The sequence below is a fragment of the Zea mays genome, chromosome 3, assembly GCF_902167145.1.
Source record: "Zea mays cultivar B73 chromosome 3, Zm-B73-REFERENCE-NAM-5.0, whole genome shotgun sequence".
NCBI lineage: Eukaryota > Viridiplantae > Streptophyta > Magnoliopsida > Poales > Poaceae > Zea > Zea mays.
The window spans coordinates 176,342,387-176,370,214 of NC_050098.1; the positions used below are offsets into that span (position 1 = coordinate 176,342,387).

Consider the following 27,828-nt stretch of genomic DNA (forward strand, 5'->3'; position numbering starts at 1 on the left):
AAAGGACAAGCAGCCCCAGGGCCGCCCATCGGAAGAGGCTCCCGAGGCGTCGGCTCCGCGCGGCGCCAAGAAGAAAGGCAAGAGGAAGTCGCAATCGAAACGCGACGCTGCTGACGCGGACCTTGTCGCCGCCGCCGAGCACAAGAACCCTCGAAAGCCCCCTGGAGGTGCGAACCTCTTCGACCAGATGCTCAAGGAGCCGTGCCCCTACCATCAGGGGCCCGTCAAGCACACCCTCGAGGAGTGCATTATGCTTCGGCGTCACTTCCATAGGGCCGGGCCACCCGCCGAGGGTGGCAGGGCCCGCGACGACGACAAGAACGAAGATCACCGAGCAGGAGAGTTCCCCGAGGTCCGCGACTGCTTCATGATCTATGGAGGGTATGCGGCGAATGCCTCGGCTCGGCATCGCAAGCAAGAGCGCCGGGAGGTCTGCTCGGTGAAGGTGGCGGCGCCAGTCTACCTAGACTGGTCCGACAAGCCCATCACCTTCGACCAGGCCGACCACCCCGACCATGTGCCGAGCCCGGGGAAATACCCGCTCGTCGTCGACCCCGTTGTCGGTGATGTCAGGCTCACCAAGGTCCTGATGGATGGGGGCAGCTGCCTCAACATCATCTACACCGAGACCCTCAAGCTCCTACGCATCGATCTGTCCTCCGTCCGAGCAGGCGCTGCGCCCTTCCACGGGATCATCCCTGGGAAGCGCGTCCAGCCCCTCGGGCGACTCGACCTCCCCGTCTGCTTCGGGTCGCCCTCCAACTTCCGAAGGGAGACCCTGACGTTCGAGGTGGTCGGGTTCCGAGGAACCTACCACGCCGTACTAGGGAGGCCATGTTACGCGAAGTTCATGGCCGTCCCCAACTACACCTACCTGAAGCTCAAGATGTCGGGCCCCAACGGGGTCATCACCGTCGGCCCCACGTACAAACACGCGTTCGAATGCGACGTGGAGTGCGTGGAGTACGCCGAGGCCCTCGCCGAGTCCGAGGCCCTCATCGCCGACCTGGAGAACCTCTCCAAGGAGGTGCCAGACGTGAAGCGCCACGCCGGCAACTTCGAGCCAGCAGAGACGGTTAAGGCCGTCCCTCTTGACCCCAGTGGCGACACCACCAAGCAGGTCCGGATCGGTTTCGGGCTCGACCCCAAATAGGAAGCAGTGCTCGTCGACTTTCTCCGCGCAAACGCCGACGTCTTCGCGTGGAGTCCCTCGGACATGCCCGGCATACCGAGGGATGTCGCCGAGCACTCGCTGGATATTCGGGCCGGAGCCCGACCCGTCAGGCAGTCTCTGCGCCGATTCGACGAGGAGAAGCGCAGAGTGATTGGCGAAGAGATCCACAAGCTAATGGCAGCAGGGTTCATCAAAGAGGTATTCCATCCCGAATGGCTCGCCAACCCTGTGCTTGTGAGGAAGAAAGGGGGGAAGTGGCGGATGTGTGTAGACTACACTGGTCTCAACAAAGCATGTCCGAAGGTTCCCTACCCTCTGCCCCGCATCGATCAAATCGTGGATTCCACCGCTGGGTGCGAAACCCTGTCCTTCCTCGATGCCTACTCAGGGTATCACCAGATCCGGATGAAAGAGTCCGACCAGCTCGCGACTTCTTTCATCACGCCGTTCGCCATGTACTGCTATGTCACCATGCCGTTCGGTTTGAGGAATGCAGGCGCGACGTACCAGCGGTGCATGAACCATGTGTTCGGCGAACACATCGGTCGCACAGTCGAGGCCTACGTCGATGACATCGTAGTCAAGACAAGGAAGGCTTCCGACCTCCTCTCCGACCTTGAAGTGACATTCCGATGTCTCAAGGCGAAAGGAGTCAAGCTCAACCCTGAGAAGTGTGTCTTCGGGGTGCCCCGAGGCATGCTCCTAGGGTTCATCGTCTCCGAGCGAGGCATTGAAGCCAACCCGGAGAAGATCGCGGCCATCACCAGCATGGGGCCCATCAAGGACTTAAAAGGCGTACAGAGGGTCATGGGGTGCCTCGCGGCCCTGAGCCGCTTCATCTCACGCCTCGGCGAAAGAGGTCTGCCTCTGTACCGCCTCTTAAGGAAGGCCGAGTGTTTCGCTTGGACCCCTGAGGCCGAGGAAGCCCTCGGCAACCTGAAGGCGCTCCTTATGAAGGCGCCTGTCTTGGTGCCCCCGGCGGATGGAGAAGCCCTCTTGGTCTACGTCGCCGCGACCACTCAGGTGGTTAGCGCCGCGATTGTGGTCGAGAGGCAAGAGGAAGGGCATGCATTGCCCGTTCAGAGGCCGGTCTACTTCGTCAGCGAAGTGCTGTCCGAGACCAAGATCCGCTACCCACAAGTTCAAAAGCTGCTATATGCTGTGATCCTGACAAGGCGGAAGCTGCGACACTACTTCGAGTCTCATCCGGTAACTGTGGTGTCATCCTTCCCCCTGGGGGAGATCATCCAGTGCCGAGAGGCCTCGGGCAGGATCGCAAAATGGGCGGTGGAAATCATGGGCGAAACGATCTCGTTCGCCCCTCGGAAGGCCATCAAGTCCCAGGTGTTGGCGGACTTCGTGGCCGAATGGGTTGACACCCAGTTGCCGATGGCCCCGATCCAACCGGAGCTCTGGACCATGTTTTTTGACGGGTCGCTGATGAAGACAGGAGCCGGCGCGGGCCTGCTCTTCATCTCGCCCCTTGGAAAGCACCTGCGCTACATGCTGCGCCTCCATTTCCCGGCGTCCAACAATGTGGCCGAGTACGAAGCTCTGGTCAACGGGTTGCGGATCGCCATCGAGCTAGGGGTCAGACGCCTCGACGCCCGTGGTGATTCGCAGCTCGTCATCGACCAAGTCATGAAGAACTCCCACTGCCGCGACCCGAAGATGGAGGCCTACTGCGACGAGGTTCGGCGCCTGGAAGACAAGTTCTACGGGCTCGAGCTCGACCACATCGCTCGGCGCTACAACGAAACCGCAGACGAGCTGGCTAAAATAGCCTCGGGGCGAACGACGGTCCCCCCGGACGTCTTCTCCCGGGATCTGCATCGACCCTCTGTCAAGATCGACGACGTGCCCGAGCCCGAGGCACCCTCGGCTCAAGCCGAGGCACCCTCGGCTCAGCCCGAGGTAACCTCGGCCCCCGAGGGCGAGGCACTGGACGTCGAGGAAGAACAGAGCGGGGCCACGCCTGATCGAGATTGGCAGGCCCCGTACCTGCAATATCTCCGTCGAGGAGAGCTACCCCCCGACCAAGTTGAGGCTCGGCGGGTAGCGCGACGCGCCAAGTCTTTCGTCTTGCTGGGCAATGAAGAGGAGCTCTACCATCGCAGCCCCTCGGGCATCCTCCAGCGATGCATCTCCATCGCCGAAGGTCGGGAACTGCTGCAAGAAATACACTCGGGGGCTTGTGGCCACCACGCGGCGCCCCGAGCCCTTGTCGGGAATGCTTTCCGGCAAGGCTTCTACTGGCCAACGGCGGTGGCTGACGCCACTAGAATCGTCCGCACCTGCGAAGGGTGCCAATTCTATGCGAAGCAGACCCACCTGCCCGCTCAGGCTCTGCAGACGATACCCATCACCTGGCCCTTCACCGTATGGGGTTTGGACCTCGTTGGTCCCTTGCAGAAGGCGCCCGGGGGCTACACGCACCTGCTGGTCGCCATCGACAAATTCTCCAAGTGGATCGAGGTCCGACCTCTGAACAGCATCAGGTCCGAGCAGGCGGTGGCGTTCTTCACCAACATCATCCATCGCTTCGGGGTCCCGAACTCCATCATCACCGACAACGGCACCCAGTTCACCGGCAAAAAATTCTTGGATTTTTGCGAGGATCACCATATCCGGGTGGACTGGGCCGCCGTGGCTCATCCCATGTCGAATGGGCAAGTAGAGCGTGCCAACGGCATGATTCTACAAGGGCTCAAGCCTCGGATCTACAACGACCTCAACAAGTTCGGCAAGCGGTGGATGAAGGAACTCCCCTCGGTGGTCTGGAGCCTAAGGACGACGCCGAGTCGCGCCACGGGTTTCACGCCGTTTTTCCTGGTCTACGGGGCTGAAGCTATCTTGCCCATTGACCTGGAATACGGCTCCCCGAGGACAAGGGCCTACACCGATCAAAGCAACCAAGCTAGCCGAGAAGAATCGCTGGACCAGCTGGAGGAGGCTCGGGACAGGGCCTTACTACACTCGACGCGGTACCAGCAGTCCCTGCGACGCTACCACGCCCGAGGGGTCCGGTCCCGAGACCTCCAGGTGGGCGATCTGGTGCTTCGGCTGCGGCAAGACGCCCGAGGGAGGCACAAGCTCACGCCCCCCTGGGAAGGGCCATTCGTCATCGCCAAAGTTCTGAAGCCCGGAACATACAAGCTGGCCAACAATCAAGGCGAGATCTACGGCAACGCCTGGAACATCAAACAGCTACGTCGCTTCTACCCTTAAGATGTTTCCGAGTTGTTCATATACCTCGCACCTGCGCAAAGTTTAGTCATCAAGGAAGGGTCGGCCTAGCCTCGGCAAAGCCCGACCCTCCCTCGGGGGCTAAAAGGGGGGAGACCCCCTCTGCGTCGAATTTTTCCTCGAAAAAGGATCTCTTTCTAGCAGGATTACTCTCGTGCTTCTTGACTACTTCGGAAAGCGGATCCTGGAAACGACGGAGTACACGTAAGCAGCCAAGGCTGACCGAGCCGAGGGACTCCTACACCTCCGGGATACGGATACCTCACTCATCACCTTCTGCGATAAGTAACTCACGCTCGGATAAAGCGACCCCGTGGACCGAACAAGTCTTCACGCTCGGAAGCTCTCCTGCCGAAGCAGTCCTTCAAGCTTTCTCGACTAAGTCGGGGACAGGGCCTCATGGACGGGTGAAAGTACGTGTAAGCGGCAAGGCCGACCGAGCCGAGGGATTCCCACGCCTCTGGGATACGGATACCTCACTCGTCCCTTCCGCGAGAAGTAACTCTCACTCACACAAACATCCCTGTTACCGACGGAGTCCAGATGCTCGAAACAAGAGGAAAAAAGACGCAGCTTCGCAAGCACGGCGAGGGTGTGTTTTCTGGCCTCGGCGGCCGCAGAAGGCACACGCCACAAGACGATCTGATCCTGCAGGCTCGGGTCTTCACGCTGAAGGGAGCCGTAGCACCCTCGGCATCGACGGCGTCTTCAGCTACGTCTGACCCAGCCTCGGACGGCTGCGCGGTCCAGGGACCCCTCCGGGAATCCGGCCCGAGCAGGCGGCTCGGCCGGTTACCCCTGGGGCCTCGGCCAACCGACTTCCAAGGGCGCCAGCCCGACCCGAGGCCTCGGCGGGTCGACTTTGGCGTTGGCTCCGCTGACGGACAACACGACTAGGCTTCGGCCAACCAGGTTCCCATTCTCGAGCCAACTCCGCCTCTGTTCATACTGATATCGCTACCCCTGACCTCGGCTCATCGAAGGGCGGCCGAGGGGTCTCTTTAACTAAGCTAGAGGAGCCCCAGACAACAAGGTCGATCGGGCCGAGGGATTCCTACGCCTCCGGGATACGGATACCTCACTCGTCACCTTGACATGGGGCGACTCATGCTTGGTAAAGCGGTTCAGATAATCAACAGGCGAGACTTAGCGCTCGAAAATGAGGAAAAAACACGGCTCCGTGCCGAAATTACATACATGTTCAGGCCCCAACAGCCACAATGAACAAACACACTGGCATTCGAAGTGCCATTACGAACGGAACTCCGGTTCCCCCTCCGCAGGTACGAACGACCCCACTCCATGGGGAAGGCCTGCGGAGCAACAGAAGACTGACGAGCGGCTCGCCGCCGCTCGTTCTAACCACGACGACAACCACCCCTGCCCTGGGCAGCGAAGCAGCTTAGGCAGCAGCTTTGGGGCAGGTGTCACGACAGGAGGGCTCTCCCCCGCTGAGGACGAGAACCAGCCATTCAGGCAGGCAGATGGAGACCCAGGACCACCGGCGCCCTACCTATCCCGGCATGGCTGGAGGAAGTCCCCGTGGGACTCGAGGACGCCATTCCCCCCAGGTGCGGGGGGAAGAAAAAGGCAGCCGACCCACGCGGGGGCGGCCCCTCGACTCGCCTCATCTTCCATCTTGGCCTGGATGACGAAAATCCTTGAGGCCGAGGGAGGAGTAGAGGCCGCGGCCTGGCCCGCTTTCCCCACTGTCGAACTAGAGGTCACCATTTTGGGTGACCGCCGGTTGAGGGAAGCAACCAGGCCGCGTGATGAAAATCCTTGAAGCCGAACGATGGCCGAAAGGTACCAACTCCCGTGGAATTGCGTTCCTCCAACGAGGAGGCGGAAAGGCGGCGGATACCCCCCATCTAGGGGCTTGGAAGATGGAAAGACACGACGCATAAGGGAGGAAGAAGACATGGTTGCCTTCTGAAAGGAGTCTCCCTCCTTTTAAAGGCAACTCTCCCTACGTGCGCCCCCAGACGCCGCGAGCTGAGTCTTCTCCAACACGCTCCAAGGCCCCCCCTGCGACTCGGGGGCTGGGTCCCGCATGTCATGCAAGCCAGCTCAGGGCAGAAGAAGCCAAACCGCCGCGCGTGGTGCGCACGACTGTCCAGCGGTTACAAGCAACCCCCCACTTTTGCCCAGACCAACGGGCGGAAGGGGCGGGCAGCCATGCAGACGGCATGCAACCGCGCCAGGTGGACGCGCCTCTCCGACTTCTGACACGCCAGCTTAGAAGCCCAGGCCCACGCGTCAAGCAACCGGCGCGCCAGTTGCTGCATGCAAGCAACCGCACCGCCACTTGCGCCACCGTCACGCCTCTTCGGTTGCGGAGCCTATGCCGCGACTCGAGGCGACCTAGCAGCGCTAGCCTGGCGCGTTGGTCAAAGCGACCGAAAGTGGGCCAGCAGTAATGGCGGTGGCAGGCGGGCGGGCGCAGCAGTCACGTCGTCAGCCAGGCTCACGTCTCATCCTGGGGCAGCGAGAGGGCCTCCTCCCACGGCGTGAAGACGGTGCGCCTGTGGCCCGTTCCTTGAACGGCTTGCGCACGCGTAACGGCCACCCCGCCAACCACTCGCCCCGTCGCATTAACTCCGCGGCGGGACACGCGGCACCTCTGACGGGAGGAGCGCGCGACGCCTCACCTTCACCATAATAACCGCGTCAGAAAAGGTACGCCACGTCGTTCGATTTCGTATCCTTTTCCTTTTTCCTCTCTCTCTCTCTATCTCTTGCAACAGGGACCGGGAAAGGGGGATACCCCGAAAAGGATCCTTTTCCGCGAAGGAACCGGGCTCCGAGCCCCCCCCTACTGATCAGGGGTTCGAAGACTGGCCCCCCGAAGGGTTCAACAGTCGCCTCAGATCGCGTGGGCCCGACACCCACTACTGGTCAGGGGTTCGAAGGCCAGCCCCTCGAAGGGCTCCATGGCCGCCTCAGGCTACTCGGGCTCCGCGCCCATTACTGATCAGGGGTTCGAAGGCTGGCCCCCGAAGGGTTCACAGTCGCCTTAGACACCGAGCGAGGGATGACCAGGGGTACGTTCGATACATAACCGAGGCTCGGGCTGCGCTCCCGAGGTACCCTAGGACATTTCCGAGACCAGCGGGAACGATCTTGTAACGGAATCACATCGGAGGGAGGCATCGAGCCCTCGAACCCCGTCGCCAGGGGACCGGGTCCGGCAAATCACCCGCAGGTACTTTTGGGCGTGCCTCTGGGCCCCTAGCCGACCCCCAACGAACGGGGCACGGACGTCCACTCGGATTACCCGCTTGCAGCTCACCGGAGACACCATGTTCGATGCCCATCGAGGGTAACATGGCGCACTCCCCCCCTCCTCCTTGCGGAAAGGCGACGTAGGGGCGTATGTAAAAAGTCGAGTCTGTCCCCGATCGTCCTCTCGCCCTGTGCAGAGGCTCGGGGGCTGCTCTCGCAAAAACCGGCTCCGGCCAAACCGTTGACAGCGTCAACATACCAGCCCGAGAGCTTGGGCCCCGACCGTGCACCCGGGCTACGGCCAGTTCGCATGAGGGAACGACCAGACCAGCCGAAACATTACGCAAGGTATTAAGACCTCGGAGGAGTGTAACCACTCCTCCGAGGCCTCGGGGGCTACACCCGGCGGGTGCGCTCGCGCGCACCCACCGGAACAAAAATGCAACCGAGAAAGGCTGGCCCCCTTGCAAAAAAGTGCGACGAAAGCCTCCAAGCGAGTGCTAACACTCCCTTCGAGGCTCGGGGGCTACTGTCGGGGACCATAATTAGGGGTACCCTCAAGACGCCTAATTCTCAGCTGGTAACCCCCATCAGCATGAAGCTGCAAAGGCCTGATGGGTGCGATTAAGTCAGGGATCAGTCCACACGAGTGACTCGATCGCGCTTCACCCGAGCCTAGCCTCGGCCAAAGGCAGCCGACCTCGAGAGACTTCCGTCTCGCCCGAGGCCCCCCTTTTTACGGCGGACACATCACCGGCTCGCCCGAGGCCTTGGCTTCGCTCAGAAGCGACCCTGACTAAATCGCCACACCGACTGACCGAGTTGCAGGAGCATTTAACGCAAAGGGTGAGTCAGACAGACAGTCAGGCCTTGCCAAAGGCGCCACTGCGAACTCCGCTCCGCCCGACCCCAGGGCTCGGACTCGGGCTAAGACCCGGAAGACGGCGAACTCCGCTCCGCCCGACCCCAGGGCTCGGACTCGGGCTAAGACCCGGAAGACGGCGAACTCCGCTCCGCCCGACCCCAGGGCTCGGACTCGGGCTAAGACCCGGAAGACGGCGAACTCCGCTCCGCCCGACCCCAGGGCTCGGACTCGGGCTAAAAGACCCGGAAGACGGCGAACTCCGCTCCGCCCGACCCCAGGGCTCGGACTCGGGCTAAGACCCGGAAGACGACGAAACTCCGCTCCGCCCGACCCCAGGGCTCGGACTCGGGCTAAGACCTGGAAGACGACGAAACTCCGCCTCGCCCGACCCCAGGGCTCGGACTCCGCCCTGGCCTCGGCCAAACGGCCTCCGCCTCGCCCGACCCCATGGCTCGGACTCGGCCTCAGCAACAGAAGACAGACTCAACCTCGACTTCGGAGGAGCCCCCACGTCACCCCGCCTAGGGCACAGACCCGCCACGTCAACAGGAAGCGTCATCATCGTCCTGCCCCGAATCGACTCGGGTCACGGAGAACAAGACCGGCGTCCCATCCGGCCAGCTCCGCCGGATGGGCAATGATGGCGCTCCACAAGCTCTGTGACGACGGCGGCCCCCAGCTCTCTTACGGAAGCAGGGCGACATCAGCAAGGACTCGACCGCTCCAACAGCTGTCCCTCCGCCAGGCACCGTCGCACCTCCGACAGCCACGACATCACGCCAGCAAGGTGCCAAGACCTCTCCGGCTGCCACATTGGCATGTACCTAGGGCGCTAGCTCTCTCTCCGCTAGACACGTAGCACTCTGCTACACCCCCCATTGTACACCTGGATCCTCTCCTTACGACTATAAAAGGGAGGACCAGGGCCTTCTTAAAGAAGGTTGGCCGCGCGGGACCGAGGACGGGACAGGCGCTCTCTTGGGGCCGCTCGCTTCCCTCACCCGCGTGGACGCTTGTAACCCCCCTACTGCAAGCGCACCTGACCTGGGCGCGGGACGAACACGAAGGCCGCGGGACTTCCACCTCTCTCTCGCTCGACTCCGGCCACCTCGCCTCTCCCCCCTTCGCGCTCGCCCACGCGCTCGACCCATCTGGGCTGGGGCACGCAGCACACTCACTCGTCGGCTTTGGGACCCCCCTGTCTCGAAACGCCGACAGACCCCGTCGCCAGGGGACCGGGTCCGGCAAATCACCCGCAGGTACTTTTGGGCGTGCCTCTGGGCCCCTAGCCGACCCCCAACGAACGGGGCACGGACGTCCACTCGGATTACCCGCTTGCAGCTCACCGGAGACACCATGTTCGGTGCCCATCGAGGGTAACATGGCGCACTCCCCCCCTCCTCCTTGCGGAAAGGCGACGTAGGGGCGTATGTAAAAAGTCGAGTCTGTCCCCGATCGTCCTCTCGCCCTGTGCAGAGGCTCGGGGGCTGCTCTCGCAAAAACCGGCTCCGGCCAAACCATTGACAGCGTCAACATACCAGCCCGAGAGCTTGGGCCCCGACCGTGCACCCGGGCTACGGCCAGTTCGCATGAGGGAACGACCAGACCAGCCGAAACATTACGTAAGGTATTAAGACCTCGAAGGAGTGTAACCACTCCTCCGAGGCCTCGGGGGCTACACCCGGCGGGTGCGCTCGCGTGCACCCACCGGAACAAAAATGCAACCGAGAAAGGCTGGTCCCCTTGCAAAAAAGTGCGACGAAAGCCTCCAAGCGAGTGCTAACACTCCCTTCGAGGCTCGGGGGCTACTGTCGGGGACCATAATTAGGGGTACCCTCAAGACGCCTAATTCTCAGCTGGTAACCCCCATCAGCATGAAGCTGCAAAGGCCTGATGGGTGCGATTAAGTCAGGGATCAGTCCACACGAGTGACTCGATCGCGCTTCACCCGAGCCTAGCCTCGGCCAAAGGCAGCCAACCTCGAGAGACTTCCGTCTCGCCCGAGGCCCCCCTTTTTACGGCGGACACATCACCGGCTCGCCCGAGGCCTTGGCTTCGCTCAGAAGCGACCCTGACTAAATCGCCACACCGACTGACCGAGTTGCAGGAGCATTTAACGCAAAGGGTGAGTCAGACAGACAGTCAGGCCTTGCCAAAGGCGCCACTGCGAACTCCGCTCCGCCCGACCCCAGGGCTCGGACTCGGGCTAAGACCCGGAAGACGGTGAACTCCGCTCCGCCCGACCCCAGGGCTCGGACTCGGGCTAAGACCCGGAAGACGGCGAACTCCGCTCCGCCCGACCCCAGGGCTCGGACTCGGGCTAAGACCCGGAAGACGGCGAACTCCGCTCCGCCCGACCCCAGGGCTCGGACTCGGGCTAAAAGACCCGGAAGACGGCGAACTCCGCTCCGCCCGACCCCAGGGCTCGGACTCGGGCTAAGACCCGGAAGACGACGAAACTCCGCCTCGCCCGACCCCAGGGCTCGGACTCCGCCCTGGCCTCGGCCAAACGGCCTCCGCCTCGCCCGACACCATGGCTCGGACTCGGCCTCAGCAACAGAAGACAGACTCAACCTCGACTTCGGAGGAGCCCCCACGTCACCCCGCCTAGGGCACAGACCCGCCACGTCAACAGGAAGCGTCATCATCGTCCTGCCCCGAATCGACTCGGGTCACGGAGAACAAGACCGGCGTCCCATCCGGCCAGCTCCGCCGGATGGGCAATGATGGCGCTCCACAAGCTCTGTGACGACGGCGGCCCCCAGCTCTCTTACGGAAGCAGGGCGACGTCAGCAAGGACTCGACCGCTCCAACAGCTGTCCCTCCGCCAGGCACCGTCGCACCTCCGACAGCCACGACATCACGCCAGCAAGGTGCCAAGACCTCTCCGGCTGCCACATTGGCATGTACCTAGGGCGCTAGCTCTCTCTCCGCTAGACACGTAGCACTCTGCTACACCCCCCATTGTACACCTGGATCCTCTCCTTACGACTATAAAAGGGAGGACCAGGGCCTTCTTAAAGAAGGTTGGCCGCGCGGGACCGAGGACGGGACAGGCGCTCTCTTGGGGCCGCTCGCTTCCCTCACCCGCGTGGACGCTTGTAACCCCCCTACTGCAAGCGCACCTGACCTGGGCGCGGGACGAACACGAAGGCCGCGGGACTTCCACCTCTCTCTCGCTCGACTCCGGCCACCTCGCCTCTCCCCCCTTCGCGCTCGCCCACGCGCTCGACCCATCTGGGCTGGGGCACGCAGCACACTCACTCGTCGGCTTTGGGACCCCCCTGTCTCGAAACGCCGACACTACTACAACAAATATGGGAGCATCATCATCGTCCTTCACAATATGGAGGACTTGAGCATCATGACCTTAGGGCTTGTGATTGACAAGCTTGAGGCATATGAGATGTCATGGAAGATGGGTCAAGAGGAGGCCACTTCATCAAGAAAGGGTATAGCTCTCACATGTGAAGATCACAAAAAGAATGAAGGGCAAAAGGCTAGATGAAAGCTCAAGCTCCTCAAATGAAGAAGAATATGATGAGGATGAAAAAGATGATCAAGCATCAACCACATCCTCTGAAGCTGACGAAGAAACAATCCAAAGAGTCAGAAAAGTTATGAGAATGATTCACAAGATAAATCTAATAGATGTGCTCATTCAAATTGAAGATATCCTATTCAACATTCCTTTCGGTGACGTGCAAGGCAACGGTCGCCCTGCCACTTTTAAGAGGCTACTAAAGAGGTGGAGGACGAAGGGAGTGCGAAGCACTGGACCCACGAACGATGTTACCTTTTTTATCTATGCAAATTGATAGCTTTTGGAGTTGGTGTTTTATAAGTCATGGTATATAGGCTAGATAATTTATAAACGAGACAACACATGCACCAGCTCGTTAACGATGTATAAAACTATATGAGAAAGATTCGAGTTAGACTCGACCGCACAGATCCATGTCAATCAGAAGAAACACAATTTTTTTAGTTGTTTGGAACTGATTGTTTCTGCGGGTTAAGCAAGTAAGCAGCAGATGGAAATGGGCCATTTGCTTGCTAGTTAACTAGCTTGAAACTCAGGGTTTTCTAGAGAAGAAAAGGAGAGACCGCAGCCATCTGTGCATGTGTACTGTTGGGCAGCGCCAGGGCGTGCCCGTGTGTTGTGTCATCTCGCATGAAAAGATGTCATGTAAATTTGGTCCACTATAACTAGGGCTGAGCCTTAGCACCACGTTGCCTTTGTCCTTGCTTGTCGAGCTTTTTGAGAGCTCTTGTTGAGCAGTACTGTAGTTGAGTGCCAATTTGGGCTGGATCCGCGGCCAGGTTCATGAGTTCATGGCCAGTGCAGGAGACAACAAGTGAGTTGGCGACAAGATGCATTCCCTCATCTCACTCCGGCTGCATTTCGATCGGCAGGTAGCAATGCAATGTACTAGTATTGTCGGATTGCACTGACATAGCTTTGTTTAATGTTCTCTCTTAACACTGCTTTTATCAGTACGGGCAAAGCAGACCATATATGTGCTTTTGCAAGCTGCAAGATCAGAACGACGAGCATTTGCAAGTTAAACAAAACCAAGAACACATGATAAATAGGTTCTGATTGTCAAGGACAGCTAGCCGAGGCTGTGACCAATGAGTGGTAAGTTGACACTGGCCACTAGGAAGCAGGATAGAGCTGCTGGTGTCGTTTGGCTCTAGCCATCAATCAATCAAGCCATGAGTGGTCTTCATGCATTCTCTGTCTCAAGTTCACTGAATGTGGACGGCTCTTCGGATGGCCTCAGCTTTTAGGTTACGTCGACCTTTTTTTGGCTGTAGAATTACAGCACAGGTGCGTGTTTGGAAGAATTACGGAACGGTGATAAGATGGTACCGAGGTTGATCGAGATAAGGGACTGGGTGTGAAATGTCAGACGGAACGTTTCGCGGAGCGACTCATGTATACGTGTCGAGGTTCTATAAGCCCAAATTTCGAACAATACTTGAGGTTTGTGTTTTATATTTGTGTCTATATTCATATTCGTCCATTGTAGGCAAAAAAATCAAGTGCTATAACAACTACTATTTTAGAACGTAAGAGTACATATATTGACGTCAGCCGTAGAGCTCCCTTGTGGTGTGCTCTGGTTAGAGGTGGTAAGTCGTAATGAATCACGATTCAAATCGTTTGAGTTTTAAATTAGTTTTAGTTTAAAAATAAATAGAATAAAGTTCAATTCTAATACGATTCAATTCTTAAATTTTATAGTGTAAAATTTGGAGCTGCCTCGTTACCACCTCTAGATATGGCCCACGTCATACCTTGTCCCACTTGCCTTTTTTTCTTTCGAGTGCCGAGTCACCCGCAAGCTGCATTCCTACAACCCGCTTGTCCGCCAGCCACCTCCGTCCCAACTCCCCTCTCTAGCTCCGTACGCTCGCTTCTCCGCTCGCGGATCGTCTGTTTCGGCGTAGCACTCCATCCTCTCCCGTCTCTAGCTACCGTGTGGCATGCGCCATTGCGGCGTGCGACCACTAGCCTCAGGGCGTGGCCCTCTATGTCATACTCACGCTCGCGCGTCGCATCAACGCGACAACCCTCCTCACCCCCCTATCCAACAGGCAAAAGTCCAATGCGACAACATTCAACCCTCCCTCTCACTTCGACCATATCTTGTTTCTTGGTTGCGCTTCGCCACTTATTGATGTTTTATAAGCTCTGTTATGGATAATGTCTTCGAGAGGAATCTATGTTGGCATGTAAACATAAAACATTTTGAGGTTCAATAGGTTTTTAACTTTCAAATCGTGACCATGAGAATATCAACCTGGATCAAACTGACAGTAACAAGTTTAATAACATGGTACCAAAAGCTTTGCTTTAGCCTATAAAATGGACAACAACTGTAATAAAATAAGAATGCCAAACTTTAAATAGGATATAGATTCAAGGCTTGATGCAAATAAGGTATACCGTAGAAAATACACCCTTTGTATTGGTCTACAAAATAGTGTACTCCCTCTGTCCCAATTTTTAATTTGTTTAACTTTTTTTACTAAATTAGACCGGCTCATCTTATTCATATTTTTTTCAAAAAAAGATAAATTCGAAGACATACTTAAATTATATTATATGTTAAACAATATCACAATAAAAATTAATACTCACTCTGTCCCAAAATAAAATTTATTTTAGACTAAATATGCATTTATTAACCTATGAATGTAGTTTGTAGGTATGTGTCGGTGCTTCGAATTTAGCTCCAACAAGTAAATTTGTGTGCGCGTTCCAAGCTCCAGACGGTATGAGCGGTGAGCGCAAGATTTATATAGGTTTGGGCAGGACATCCCTACAACCAGTCGGCGGCGGCTTGCGCTACCGGCGCCTTTGTTGATCAAGGCTCGTAATAGGGGCAACAAGCGGGCGAGAGAGGGAGGAGAGGCTCACAAGTCTCTTGTGGTGGAGGAGGTGGAGCTAAGGCCTATAGAGTGGAGTCCTAACTAAGTTTTGGCTTGGTGGAGGGCTCCAGCCTCTGGGTTCCCGTTGGTGCGTCCTCTTTCCTACCGTCAACTCGTCGTCTTTGCTTCTGGGTGTCCGTCTAGGTCCCCTCTCATGTGTGTGTGTGTAGGGCTGGGCATTCGGTCTATTAGGGTAATTTGGTTCGGTCTATTCGGGTTTGTGAAATTTCGGGTTCTGAAAAATGAGAACCGAAATTTCCAAAAATATTTTAGGAACCGAACCCGAATAGACTCACAATTTCGGTTCGGTCTATTCGGTCCACCGAATAGACCCGAATTGTAGAGAGACTAGTATATTTTGTTAAAATATATACAATGAATAATTAATTGAAAGTACTATTACTACAACAAGTGACTATAAAAATTAGCATACAAAGATATATATACTATTGTTAAGATGATATCATTATTTCTAGCTAATAAGTTCATAAATCATATAATAATACCATCACATATTAAGAGTTTTTTTATATTTCGGGTTATTAGGTCTATTCGGGTTTTAAAGGTTAGGAACCGAACCCGAACCCATAACCCGAAATATAGCACATATAGGAACCGAACCCGAACCCGAAAACCCGAATAGACTCACAATTCGGTCTATTCGGGTTCGGTTCGGGTTCGGGTTCGGTTTTCGGTTTTAAAATGCCCACCCCTATGTGTGTGTTATCTCCTCCTCGTCCGAGGACCGACCTCCTCCTTTTATAGGCTAAGGAGGGGGTCGGCCAGTGGTGGCTACCTCAAGGAGTCATCGGACGATGGTAAATCGAGTGTTCTACCCTGGTGAAGCCACGTTCGTCGTGAGCCTCAGGATCACTTAGTTGTCTCATATTCTTTATAGCGGACGACGTGGGCAGCGTGGGGCCTAAGCGCCAACAATTGAGCTACGCCGACCCCTAGCCTCTGTAGCCTAGGGCTCGGCGCGTCTTGCCTTGTTGTGTCCTATAGGCGGTCTACGCACTCATGCCTAGTCTCGATAGGTCATGAGTGTGTCGTAGGCTGGGTGGCACGCATGTCATAAATGTGTCGTAGTACAAAGGGTTCATAGGTTATGAGGGTGTTGCAGCCGAGGATCTCATAGGCCATGAGTGGGAGGCAGACCGGCGCCTCTATCGTGGCTCGGCGCCAGACGATGTTAATGCGGTCAGTCACTTATGGCGGGTCAATCCCGGGTCGGGCGAGGGATCCACTCGAGTGGTTTCCCTTCGGTTCGACAAACCCCGCTATCTAGCTCTGCCATGCCCGCCCCCAAGCTCAGTGCCACAGGGTTCGTCCGGGGGTGGGTGCTTTCAGGGCAGACATTTTCTTTCTCCTCCTGCTGGCCGATGGGTCCCAGTCGCTAGAGGCTTTTCCTTAGTGCGCTCGCTAACCGATGGCCCTCAAAGACCAGGGATCTTATCCTCGACAGTAGCCCCTGAGCCCCAATGGGGGAGTATCCCCCCTCGAGGGCCGATGAAGGGTCGGGTGACGTTTGTCCTTTCTGAAAGGGAAATGGACTTAAACATTTCCTATAATCGATTTTGGTGTTTGACTTCTATCACAAACCACGTGGACTAACTAGTTTGCCTAGTTGTCATTTATCTCAAGTGCATAAAGTTCAACATAAACCAACAAAGAAAATAAGTTGGGGAACTCTACAAAGTTTCGAGCAAAGACAAGCATTGGTGCTGCCAGTGGCGCACCGGACAATGTCTGGTGCCCAGGCCAAGGCACCCACGAACTGGTCGCTCTTGGGGTTTTCCAGAGTCACTCCTCTATAATTCACTGGACTGTCCGGTGTGCACCGGACATGTCCGGCGTGCACCGGACATGTTCGGCGAGCCAACGGAGCAACGGTCAACTGCGCCCAACGGTCGACTGCGGTGAACAGTGAAAGTGCACAGTGCAGAAGTCAGAAGTCAGAAGTCAGAGCTGCGAAGTCAGAATGCACCGGACTGTCTGGTGTGCCACCAGACTGTTCGGTGCCGCAAGAGGACAAAGGACTTCAACGGTCAACCGCTCCAAACTCCAATGGTCTGCTGACGTGGCACACACCGAACAGTGAACAGTTTCATGTCTGTTGTGCCATCGACAACAACAGCTAGAATAGTGGTTGGGGCTATAAATACCCCTAACCACCTCCATTCAAGCCTAGTTGTCTGATATTCTTTATAGCGGACGACACGGGTAGCGTGGGGCCTGAGTGCTATCATTTGAGCTACGGCGACCCCTGGCCTCTATAGCCTGGGGCTCGGCGTGTTTGTCTTGTTGTGCCCTATAGGCAATCTGCGCACTCAGGCCTAGTCCCGATAGGTAATGAGTGTGATGCGGGCTAGGAGGCGCGTGTGTCATAAATGTGTCGCAGTCCAAGGGGTTCGTCGGTTATGAGTGCGCCGCAGCTCGAGGGACTCGTATGCCATGAGTGTGAGGCGGACCGACGCCTGTGGTGTGACTCAGCGCCAGGCGTAGTTAATGCGGTGGGTCACTTATGGCGGGTTGGTCTCGGGTCTAGCGAGGGATCCACTTGAGTGGTTTTCCTTCGGTTCGCCCGACCCCCTGTTAGCTCCTCCATGCCGACCCCGGGTTCAGTGCCACGGTTTTTGTCTGGGGGCGCATGCTTCTAGGGCAGGCATTTTCTTTCTCATCTTGCTGACCAACAGGCCCCAGTCGCCAGAGGTTTTCCCTAGCCCGCTCGCTGACCGATGGGTCTCAGGGACCGAGATCTTATCCCCGACAATATATCCACATTCGTTATCATGTATTTGAATGTTGGAGGAAAAAAGGCTAAAAATAACTATATCTTGGAATGGAGAGAGTAATAATTATAATTTTTTAACAAGGCGAGCCAATCCAATTTAGAGTAAAAAAACCAACTGAAATAGAAACCGAAACGGAGGGAGTATACTATGGGTGTTTGGGACAACTCCAGCTCTAGAAAATTTGATGGAATTGGTAGAGCAGGTCATTAGTTGCTTTAGAAAATCATGGAGTTGTGAACCTTTAGAAGACATTTAGGATGCGTTTGGTTGTAATGACAGAACGAGATAATATAAAATGATCTCTTAAATGATGTTGTTTGGTTCAGGGTGAGAGATTGGAACAAAACTATCCCAGTTTTGTCTCTAGTTGTCCCTCAAAATTGGAAAGACAGAAGATGACGTCATGGAACGTCTCTGTCTTGCCGGTCCTTAGCAGTCGCACAACCAAACACATCCTTAGATAAGCCATTTTATTTATTATTTAAAGTAAAAATATTTTTAAACCTAATTAAATTGATACTCTACATTAGAGCTGGAACCTAGAGTCATCCCAAATAACCCCTATAATAACATAAAATGCTACGCTTAAGTTTTCACGGAACATGAATGTAGGTTAAAAGCAGAAATAAAAACAATAGCAGTAGTGCGTGTGTCCATTCCGAGCCGGGGCCCGAGCTCGGCCCAAAGGGCCAAAATCGAGTGGCAGCCAGCAGAGGAGGAACCGAGGCCTTCCAGACGTTTTCCTCCAGACCAGGTCGAATCGCGCGGCTGCGGGTCCGGACGGCGCACTCCTCCCGTTTTCCCGTCCCCGCATCCGGACTTCCGGAGAAGCCAAGAAGCGCAAACAAGCGGGATAAAAATCCCGGTCCCGGTCGCCAGCCGACTCCACCGCACACGTGCCCGGGCAGCCCGGCCCCGCCACCCGCACGCCACGTAACCCCCGTCCCCCTCCTCGAGCCTCCCGTCGCGTGTCCTGCGTTGCGCTTGCTATTTATCACCCCCGTCCTCCTCCGTCCCAAGGCAGTCGCAGTTCACAACTGCGACTAAAAACCATCTTTGGGGCCCTTCGCCGCGATTTGCTTCGCTTCTCGGACTAGGTAAGCCGAAAGTTAGCGTCTTTTTTTTCTGTACTGCATAAATGGAAGTTCAGATCGCTTGGTTTCGATTCGGGATTCCTGAGCGCGCTGTCCTGCTCCTGGTACCGACATCGCCTTCTGAGGCTATAGATTCTTTTTGTGGTTCTTAGGGTTTCCCCGTTGAATCTCGGGGCCTTTTCACCCGTAGTATCGTCGTCTTTTCTGTGGCTGTCTGTGCGCGAAAGCTACTGCAGCTCCCGGGTGATCTGGAGTTATTTTCTCGGATATTCCTTCCAACCCGATACTTGCAGTGGGTGTGGGTCCCTTCAATGAGTAGATGCATACTACCCGCGCCGGATTTTTCACCATTCATCCCATCCCCAGAGATTTGGGATTTATCGATGCCATGGAGGATTTACTTCACCATGCCTCTCGATTCATCGGAACGTTGGTTTGCAGTTTGCTATGTGCTGGTTTGTTAAGCTTTGCGTTGTAAAGCACGCCTCCGATGTTTTTGCCGGAAATTCCGATGCTTTACCAAAAAAGAAATGTTCGGCACCTAGTATAGGTCGTGCTGCTTTTATACTTGCCGCTTCTTCCGCATTTTACTAGATGCGTTTCATACTTCTTCGAAGTAGTTTGGCTGTTACAAATCCATCCAAAGAAGAAAAAGATTGCCGACTGCGACGAAACACACACTCTGTGTGCGTTTCGTTTGGGTACTTTTGGTATTTCTCTCCTGATGATCTAAAGAAGTAGTTGTTTATATTCTTGATCTTGTCCTTAACCTGTAGTGCTGTTAACTTGCATCTGCGTGTTTGCGCTGTGCCTTTTTGGTTTGTGTTGTAGATAGGCGTTAATTGCCACCTTAACAATGAAATGATGTATTGATGTTCACGTTCCCATTGCCTCGATTTCAGAGTTGGGAATTTTACTATGATCTCCTGTGCGTATTGCTGATTGTATAAATGTTTCTATGACAAGTTCAGTTCTAATTACTAGACAGACTTTTACAGCTGTACAAAGACATTATTTGTAAATGATTCTATGAGACTTACAAGTCAGTGTATGTCTATTCATTCGTATTCTAATGATTGCAGGTTAAGTTGCCTTTTCGATTCTCAGAAAAAGACTGGCTCTGCACTCGGATAATTTTAAAATGGATAGTGCACAGCAGCCCACTGGGGAATTGAACAATTCGTTCGATACTCTTATGGTTTCTGGAGGTGACCAGAGTCGACAGCCTCAGGATGCTGGCAATGAAACGAGCTTCACGAATTGGAAAGACCTCCCCATGGAGCTGCTCCTGCGTATCATTTCACTAGTTGGAGATGACAGGATAGTCATTGTGGCCTCCGGTGTATGCACAGGATGGCGTGACACCTTGGGGTGGGGGGTTGCAAATCTTTCACTATCATGGTAAGAATTGTCTTTCAGGCATGTCCATTCCAGTTTAACATATGTTATCTTCAGAAGATGAGTTTATCAAATATCAAGATTTTATAACCGATTAGTTTCCATGCTTTAGATTTGGATACAATAGTACATTAGTTATTCAGCTATCCTCGGTTTCTTAGATGTTTAACCTGATGTGTTCATAATGCTGGTTGCAGCAGTGCTATTCAGTCACTAATTCTGTAATCCGTATCCATCATGATAACCTGTTTGGTTGGATCTCTTTTCAAGAGCTCATTTTCTTTGCTGCTGTTGTTTGGCAAATGTTTCTGTTGCTGTTCAATCATATGATGTAGACAGTCAACCATACGATATTCTTGCTAATAAATTATAAATGTAACTGAAAACATGGAAATTTCATGTGCTGATTTCTCGGCTGTGCAGTTGACTAGATTAAGTAAAAAAAAGGAAGCCATAAATGATTGTACCTGGGCTGTATGGCAACCGAAATACTGTGCAATAACACGTGTGGATCATACATACTAACATAGCAAACTCCTAGCACTAACTTTAGTATGTTATTCCATACCTTCTGATACACAGTAGTTGTGTATCCACTTGATCTTCCGAAAGAACTGGTGTGAATTTTTTTGATATAACAAAGTCATCCGGCCCCAGAGTGATATGTCTTCCTATAACATTCCCAGTTTGTTATTACATTCTCAGCTTGCTTCATGTTTCTGCTATAGTTCCTTGCTGTGCTATGCAAATAAAACAGTATATTTTGTTTACTTCAGTTCCTATACTAGATGACCACATGGTCTTTTTGAATGACCTTTTGGAAAGGGAAGTATTTTTTGACCAAGAAAGTGTCAAATTCAGGTGCCAGGACCGCATGAATGACTTGGTGATATCACTGGCTCACAAATTCACGAAGCTGCAAGTTCTATCTCTACGCCAGATCAGGCCTCAGCTAGAAGACAGCGGCGTGGAGGCCGTGGCAAACCACTGCCACGACCTGCGCGAGCTGGATCTCAGCAGAAGCTTCAGGCTGAGCGACCGGTCCTTGTACGCCCTGGCGCACGGGTGCCCTCAGCTTACCAGGCTCAACATCAGCGGGTGCTCCAGTTTCAGCGACGTGGCGCTCGTGTTCCTCTCCAGCCAGTGCGGGAACCTGAGATGCCTGAACCTGTGCGGGTGTGTGAGGGCGGCCTCTGACAGAGCGCTACAGGTACTTTCGTTTGCTGCAGCCTTGGTCGCTTGAGCTCGCGTTGATCCCTGCTGTTTTGGTGGTGTGTCCTGTCCTGTGTAGGCCATCGCCTGTTACTGTGGCCAGCTGCAGTCGTTGAACCTGGGCTGGTGTGATGGCATCACTGACAAGGGGGTGACCAGCCTGGCTTCGGGATGCCCTGAACTCAGGGCCGTCGACCTGTGCGGCTGTGTTCTTATAACAGGTGAGTTGCTTTCACGTGTGTTGGGGGTCAAATTCTACTAGTACAGAACTACGCTGGAACTTACCTGACCTGACCGCTATTTTGGCTGGCCCAACGCCTGTTCGATCTTCCTGCCGCAGATGAGAGCGTGGTTGCGCTGGCGAACGGCTGCCTTCACCTGCGCTCCCTGGGTCTCTACTACTGCCAGAACATCACGGACCGCGCCATGTACTCCCTGGCCGCCAACAGCCGCGTGAGGAGTCGGGGCCGGGGCTGGGACGCGACAGCGAAGAGCGGCGGCGGTGGCAAGGACCGGGAGCGGGACGGACTGGCGAGCCTGAACATCAGCCAGTGCACGGCGCTGACCCCGCCCGCGGTGCAGGCGGTGTGCGACTCGTTCCCGGCGCTGCACACGTGCCCGGAGCGGCACTCGCTCAACATCAGCGGGTGCCTCAGCCTAACCTCCGTGCACTGCGCCTGTGCGCTGCACCCTCACCGGGCCGGGCGAGTCATCCTCTCCAACCACGCCTACTGAACGCAATGCGTGAATAGGCGGCGATGCTCAGATGTGTGGATAGGCCGTTCAACCGTGAGCGACGGTGTCCGCTGTTTATGTGAGGTGCTTGTTTTGTGTTTAGGCGTCAAGGCGTGTACTTGGGGTCTCTACTCTCTAGGGAACCGTGTAGAAGCAACCGAGTTGAGTTCATCGTCTGTAAAAACATGGACTGTATCTGACTATCTGTTGTCATGTCTTTTGAGATCTTTAGCCTGGACTCTGGAGCAGCGCGGCGACGGCGATAGCCACTCCTTTGGTGGGGGCTCTCAGACTATCTCCAAACCCTATCATACTCTTATTTCTATCCTGTTCGTTTAGTTTAATCCATATCGGTTTCTACTATAGAGGAACAAACAGTCAAACGAACGAGAACAAACAGTCTGTAAAAGCAGTCTAAACAGTCAGCTTTAGAAACGAACAGTGTTACAGTTTATTTATAGTGTAAAACAGCCTGCATGCATTTGCTGGAGTTGGCCTCACTGTTTTTTTTTATTTTACCTACTTTTCAAATTTTCTGTTTTTTATTTTAGCTCCTTTATCGATTTTTTTACGATTTTTTATTTTAGCTCCTTTTCGATTTTTTTTAAGTTTATGCCCTGTTAAGCCCTGGACGATTTAATTCCTAGTAGCATCGGGACTTGTCGCGTGATGAATCTGTATTTTCGGATTGAAGGGTCATGCCATGGCGACACTGCTTTGTGTATAAAATTATGCATTAGTGAACTAGAAGATATTATGTACTCTCCTGCAGCAAACAATTATGAATCAGAAGCAATATAGATCCACGCCAGAATATCATGATATTCAGTAAATCAAGTCGTAAAGCGAACTTGCTGAGAATATATTTGACATCATACGATGCCTAGCTAGTATTGCAGAAGAATAATACACTTCGGATTATCCAATAGAGTCATCATGTAATTACATCAATTTTCTGTACAACAGTTTGAGAATCGTACAAAGCTCCTGTATAAGTGTGGATCTGGATCAATACTAAACAGGTATCTTCTTCGGAACCAGTCCAAGTATACCTGTATACCCAATAGAATCCGAGTATTTTGGTTATCACAATAACCAATATACAGGTGTCCTCTTCAGAAATAATCCATTCATATACTCATAAATCTGAAAATTTTGGCTATCATAATATGCCAAGTATAAGCTCAATCATTCATTAGGGTAAGCTGTGTCGTGAGTTCAACAAAGTATAATTAGTATTTGGTTGTATTTTGACCCGTTTAGTGGACTCCATAAGTTTGACAAGCGATGGAAGAGGTCTAGGAACAGGGATATTCCTTGACCTGTAAAACCTCTTCAAACTTGCATTCAAACATTTCGATGATCCAATATAGCACAAAGGTTCCTTTTGACAATCAGTTCTTTCTGCACTTCTGACAATGGTAAGGTTTAAGTCTTCCGTGGATTTCAATAATTTTGACTCTCCTACAACTTCTGACCTTTCAAGTTGATCAGACACCACTAACATATTGCTTTGAACAGTAGGTAATGACTTGACTCGAAACCCTTCTAATTGTGTTGAGGTTACTTCATGCTTACAGGAATCCACATCATCTCCAACTTTTTTGAAAGAAACATCATCTCCAACTTCCATGAGATCCTGCTGGGAGGCTGGTGGTTGTTTCACACCGAAATCCATTCCAGAATATGTTTCGACTTCTTCACTACTGCCATGAACCGAATCTGTTGGTGCACATGCCCTGGCTTCTTCTAAGGCAATGTAATCTTCTTTCATAAAGTCAATTGCTTGAGAGGCAAACCTTGCTCTTCCAAACAATGTAATGTCCGGTTCTTCAGGTGGTTGAGGTGGCACAAATTTCAGTTCAAGAGTGCTTATTACATTTAAGTATGTGCATCCATCGCTAGAGGAAGAAGAATGGTCATCATCAACAACAAAATTTGAGTTATTTTCATCTGTCTGTGTCGCAAGCACTGAACAAGGGGAGGACACTGACTTTCCCAGAGGATCTCTGAATATTTTCCAGAGTGGATCATCAGCTGTTAAGCGGGTCTTGAAACAATGTTTCTTTACATAGCTCAGCTCAATGGCAAAGCATGGGGGAGTTGTTGAAATAACCCAGTGAGGTTGGAGAAGTTGTAGTGCTTGCTCCAACTCATCACGAGAGGAGTGAATGGAGAAACAAACATGCCAGATGCCAAGCTCATCCTGCTCAGCTTCTGTTAGGCTGGGTTTCGGGCTTCGAGCACAGGTTGCATACCATTGTGTTGATGGACGAATAAATAAGGGTTCAGGTTGGAGATTTGCCCTTGCCTCTGCAAGCTCTTTGCTTGCTCTATCATGTAATTGGTGGAACCCAACCATCTGCGGGATAAGGTCACAACCAAGAATGAAGAAAACAAGGAGTCAATCCATGTGATAGGCACCAGAAAGAATGATTGAAGGTGCAGGACTCAGCATCATGCACCAGCCAATTGTATTTATTGTTTTCGACGAAACAACAAACAAGAACCTTGATGTTATGATACTGACATCACATATAATAGGATTGGCAGTAACTTATTTTGCCTCAAAATGGAAAGGAAACTGCCAGCTTCCATGTGTATTATAAAGTCATAGTGACTGACACAAATATTTCTTACGGGCAGGCTTAAAAATGAAATTAATGCAAAATTACTGTATTAGGAAGACAGAGGGATGCCATTTCATGAAAAAAAATATACCTGAAAGCGAGAAGATGAATCGTCAGTGATGATTTCAGGGGCTGTCAGTGAGAGTGCTTTAAAACAATCCAATTTCCGGTCAACGTAAATTTTTGTTCCGAAAGTCCTTGACACCTCAACTAGTATATCTTCATGCCCAAGCAGATCACAAGCAAGGAAGACAAATGGTGCATGCAGATGTTTCCATATGCAAGATATAACCTGCAATCGCTCGAATTATTTCTCAATTGTAACTATCCATGTACTCAGAAGAGCACTTCTATAAGGTACATAGACAACATCTCTAACCACAGCACGGAGGACAACCTGTCGGATTGCTGAGTCCTTGCTCGGTAGCTTGAGGAAGCATTTGGAGAAGGTGCAATCTAGGAATACAAAGTCAAGTCGGCAAATGTTCTCGTTTCCTTTCTTTGTTATGTACTTCATTGGCAAATTCTGTACGCAATCTGGTGTAAGCCGACAGTCCCCTGTGTGAAGTATGGTACCAAATTGACCCTCAAACAAGAACATGACTGCCCCTGAAATCACGAAACTGGCCAAGGATAAGCCACCCCTCATACCTAGGAGCACATAATGAGCGTACTAAGCTCAAATCAAACAGAACAATGGACAAATGCTCTCTACACAAAGAGATATCGTCACAATACATTTACATTTTATTAGGTTCCACATGAAATAAATCACAGAGGCGCTCTCGACAAGCTCCTAATTATTATTATTTTTCTAATTAGGAAGTAAATTCTACTGCTCTTATAATAACCAAGTAATGAAATCGACAGAAATGGAATAATTTGAGCGACCACATTACCAGGGCAGTGATTTGCGTCGTACGTGGTGACAGAGAAGGCGCCGACGGGATCATCCACCACCAACGTCCTTCCCACCTCCATCTCCACGAACTCCCAACTCCCCAACTGCGTCACACCGCGGCGCAAGAGCCTTTAGCAAAGACTGCCCAACAAAAACTTTTTGGCGGAACTCAACATATAGAGGGAGGGAAGGTGGTTAATTGCCTGGGGAAAGTGGCGAAGTGCGAGGTGCAAGGTGAGGCGAGTGGCGTAGACGATCCCTCCCCCATCGATGTCCGCACCGGCGCCGACGAGGTGGTCCCGGTGTGCGTGGGTAAGGAAGCGGTGGCGCCGGCTTCGGGAGGAGGACCCCCACGTGTCGACGGCGAAGGGGAGACCCCGCGGCATGTCTATCGGCATTCTCCCCCAGGCTCCTTTCCGAAATTACGGACAGGTCCCTCCCCTCGTCCGGATCGCAGTCGCTCGCACCCGCTTCCAGTTGCAGTTCTCCTTGATGGAAGCAGTAGGGTACTAGGGTGTAGTTCGTTGCGTCGGTTTTTATATGCGCAGAGAATGGGGATATCGGCTCCTTCCTTCGGAAGGAAGAGTAACGGGTTAACGTGCGTTCGGAGTTTGGGCTGAGTGGCCAAACCTGCATCCTTTAACCCGGTAAGTTGCCGCCTTTGAGCAAATAATTGTTAAGTAACCCTAGTTAGGGTTATGTGGGCAAATACCTGCTTTGCCCCTGAGGGGTCTCACATCTCTATATAAGGAACCTGTACACCCCTTCATATTACAGAGAAGAGAAAGAGGCCAGAGGCCCAACCCTATATCCAGTGTCTCGTGTGTTTCCTCTGTCGTGCTTATGGGAAGGGAGACGAGTTCTCTACATCTTCTTGCGCCTCTACTGCTGACGGGAGGGAAGGGAGCGGATCTGGTGATCCGTGGTAACGTAGTTCTCAACACGTTATCAGCACGCTCTACCTCGACGTTGCTGCGACGAGATCAGATCTGCATCAACTCTCCATCAAGCCGGCAGGTCTTCGGCCTAGCCGAACTGTCCTACGCGACAGCTTTCGATTCCCCTACATTCGACCGGTATGCTTCAATTAGATCTATTGTTCTTAATGTGCTGCCGTGCATCGGCTCTGATCTGTGCGCAACGAACTTACCACCTCCGTGGTGCTGCCCCCGTGGCCTCCAGTCGACGCAGCACGGGTGTGCGCCCGTAGTCGCACCACGTCCGTCACGCCACGCGCTTGGCCCGCTGCCGGCATCAGCACACACCCAGCAGGCGTGGAAAACACACATCTCTCTCACCTCAGCACACGGTGCTGCGAGATGTGGCACTCATCAGGCACCATCAATACGCATGCAGAAATGCGATGTGCAAGCATATTGCGGCACTAAAATCGGATTCTGCAACCGTTGCATGGATGAGCTCACTACCGTGTGCATGTAGTGGCCATCATGCATGTATGTGCGGTCAGCAGAGGCCGAGAGAGCAGTTGAGCCTTGCATGTTTCCTGCGCCATTAGAGGTCGTGGTCAAAGTGGTTGCATGCGGCCACTACATCAATAGGATCCGAAAATGGTGGCCCATGCAGCTCAATAGAAAACGAAAAAGTGGATTGGGTGAATTGTGCGCACAGAAACAAATACGTGGAAGCAGAGAAAGAAATAGAATCTTAACGTGCCTTACAATTTTCTCATAATTGCGGTTGGATTTATACATGTTTTAATTTATATATATGTGCTATATTATTTTATTCTATTTTTCCGTTGAACATAACAAATAGAATAAAAACTTGTTTTATATTGCAGTTTCTACCTTAATAAATTATTTCCCGGAGTAAATAATTAGTAGAAAAATGCATCTTGAATATGGGAAAATGCCTTTTAGCACCCGATGTGCTTATGTTCGTGTATTAATTCCAATATTATTTTTCTACTTTATTTCTTGTAGTAAATAGTAGGAAACTAATAAAATGCATGTGAAGACTATATTGCGCATAATCAAATCGCTCTAAACATTTGCAATACGTTGAGCCTTTGGACTCACCCCGAGCGATTAAATGATATAGTGGGTACTCGCATGTGCCGATCGGGCTACATTATTCATTGGCTGAGTTATG

General features: G+C 53.0%; 2 protein-coding genes across 3 annotated transcripts; one reads left to right on the plus strand and one right to left on the minus strand.

Annotated features, from left to right (window-relative positions):
* The first annotated feature begins 18,474 nt into the window (after positions 1-18,474).
* Positions 18,475-22,419, plus strand: LOC100274332 (uncharacterized). 2 transcript variants are annotated; one of them, XM_008674308.3, is made up of 5 exons: positions 18,475-18,843; positions 19,923-20,241; positions 21,100-21,448; positions 21,530-21,671; positions 21,791-22,419. In XM_008674308.3, exons 2-5 carry the CDS (start codon positions 19,982-19,984, stop codon positions 22,183-22,185), a joined length of 1,146 nt encoding a protein of 381 aa, XP_008672530.1. In that variant the 5' UTR covers positions 18,475-18,843; positions 19,923-19,981; the 3' UTR covers positions 22,186-22,419. The 2 variants fall into 2 exon arrangements, with proteins under 2 accessions (XP_008672530.1, NP_001142165.1); NM_001148693.1 differs by lacking the exon at positions 18,475-18,843 and having other exon boundaries at positions 19,040-20,241; positions 21,791-22,402.
* Positions 22,420-23,026: 607 nt separating this feature from the next.
* On the minus strand, positions 23,027-26,255 carry LOC103650919 (protein artemis). The gene is made up of 5 exons (XM_008676514.4): positions 25,920-26,255; positions 25,715-25,820; positions 25,213-25,424; positions 24,907-25,107; positions 23,027-24,547 (listed from the first exon to the last, which is right to left on the minus strand). Exons 1-5 carry the CDS (start codon positions 26,112-26,114, stop codon positions 23,381-23,383), a joined length of 1,881 nt encoding a protein of 626 aa, XP_008674736.1. The 5' UTR covers positions 26,115-26,255; the 3' UTR covers positions 23,027-23,380.
* Positions 26,256-27,828: the final 1,573 nt, after the last annotated feature.

Excerpts from the sequence above, each read along its gene's own strand:
- LOC100274332 (XM_008674308.3), top strand. The coding sequence starts at position 19,982 with ATGGATAGTGCACAGCAGCCCACTGGGGAATTGAACAATTCGTTCGAT. Across the intron at positions 21,449-21,529 it reads CCTCTGACAGAGCGCTACAG|GCCATCGCCTGTTACTGTGG; the intron begins GTACTTTCGTTT and ends TGTCCTGTGTAG. Across the intron at positions 21,672-21,790 it reads CGGCTGTGTTCTTATAACAG|ATGAGAGCGTGGTTGCGCTG; the intron begins GTGAGTTGCTTT and ends TTCCTGCCGCAG.
- LOC103650919 (XM_008676514.4), bottom strand. The coding sequence starts at position 26,114 with ATGCCGATAGACATGCCGCGGGGTCTCCCCTTCGCCGTCGACACGTGG. Across the intron at positions 25,821-25,919 it reads CACTTCGCCACTTTCCCCAG|TTGGGGAGTTGGGAGTTCGT; the intron begins GCAATTAACCAC and ends GGTGTGACGCAG. Across the intron at positions 25,108-25,212 it reads AGGACTCAGCAATCCGACAG|GTTATATCTTGCATATGGAA; the intron begins GTTGTCCTCCGT and ends GAGCGATTGCAG.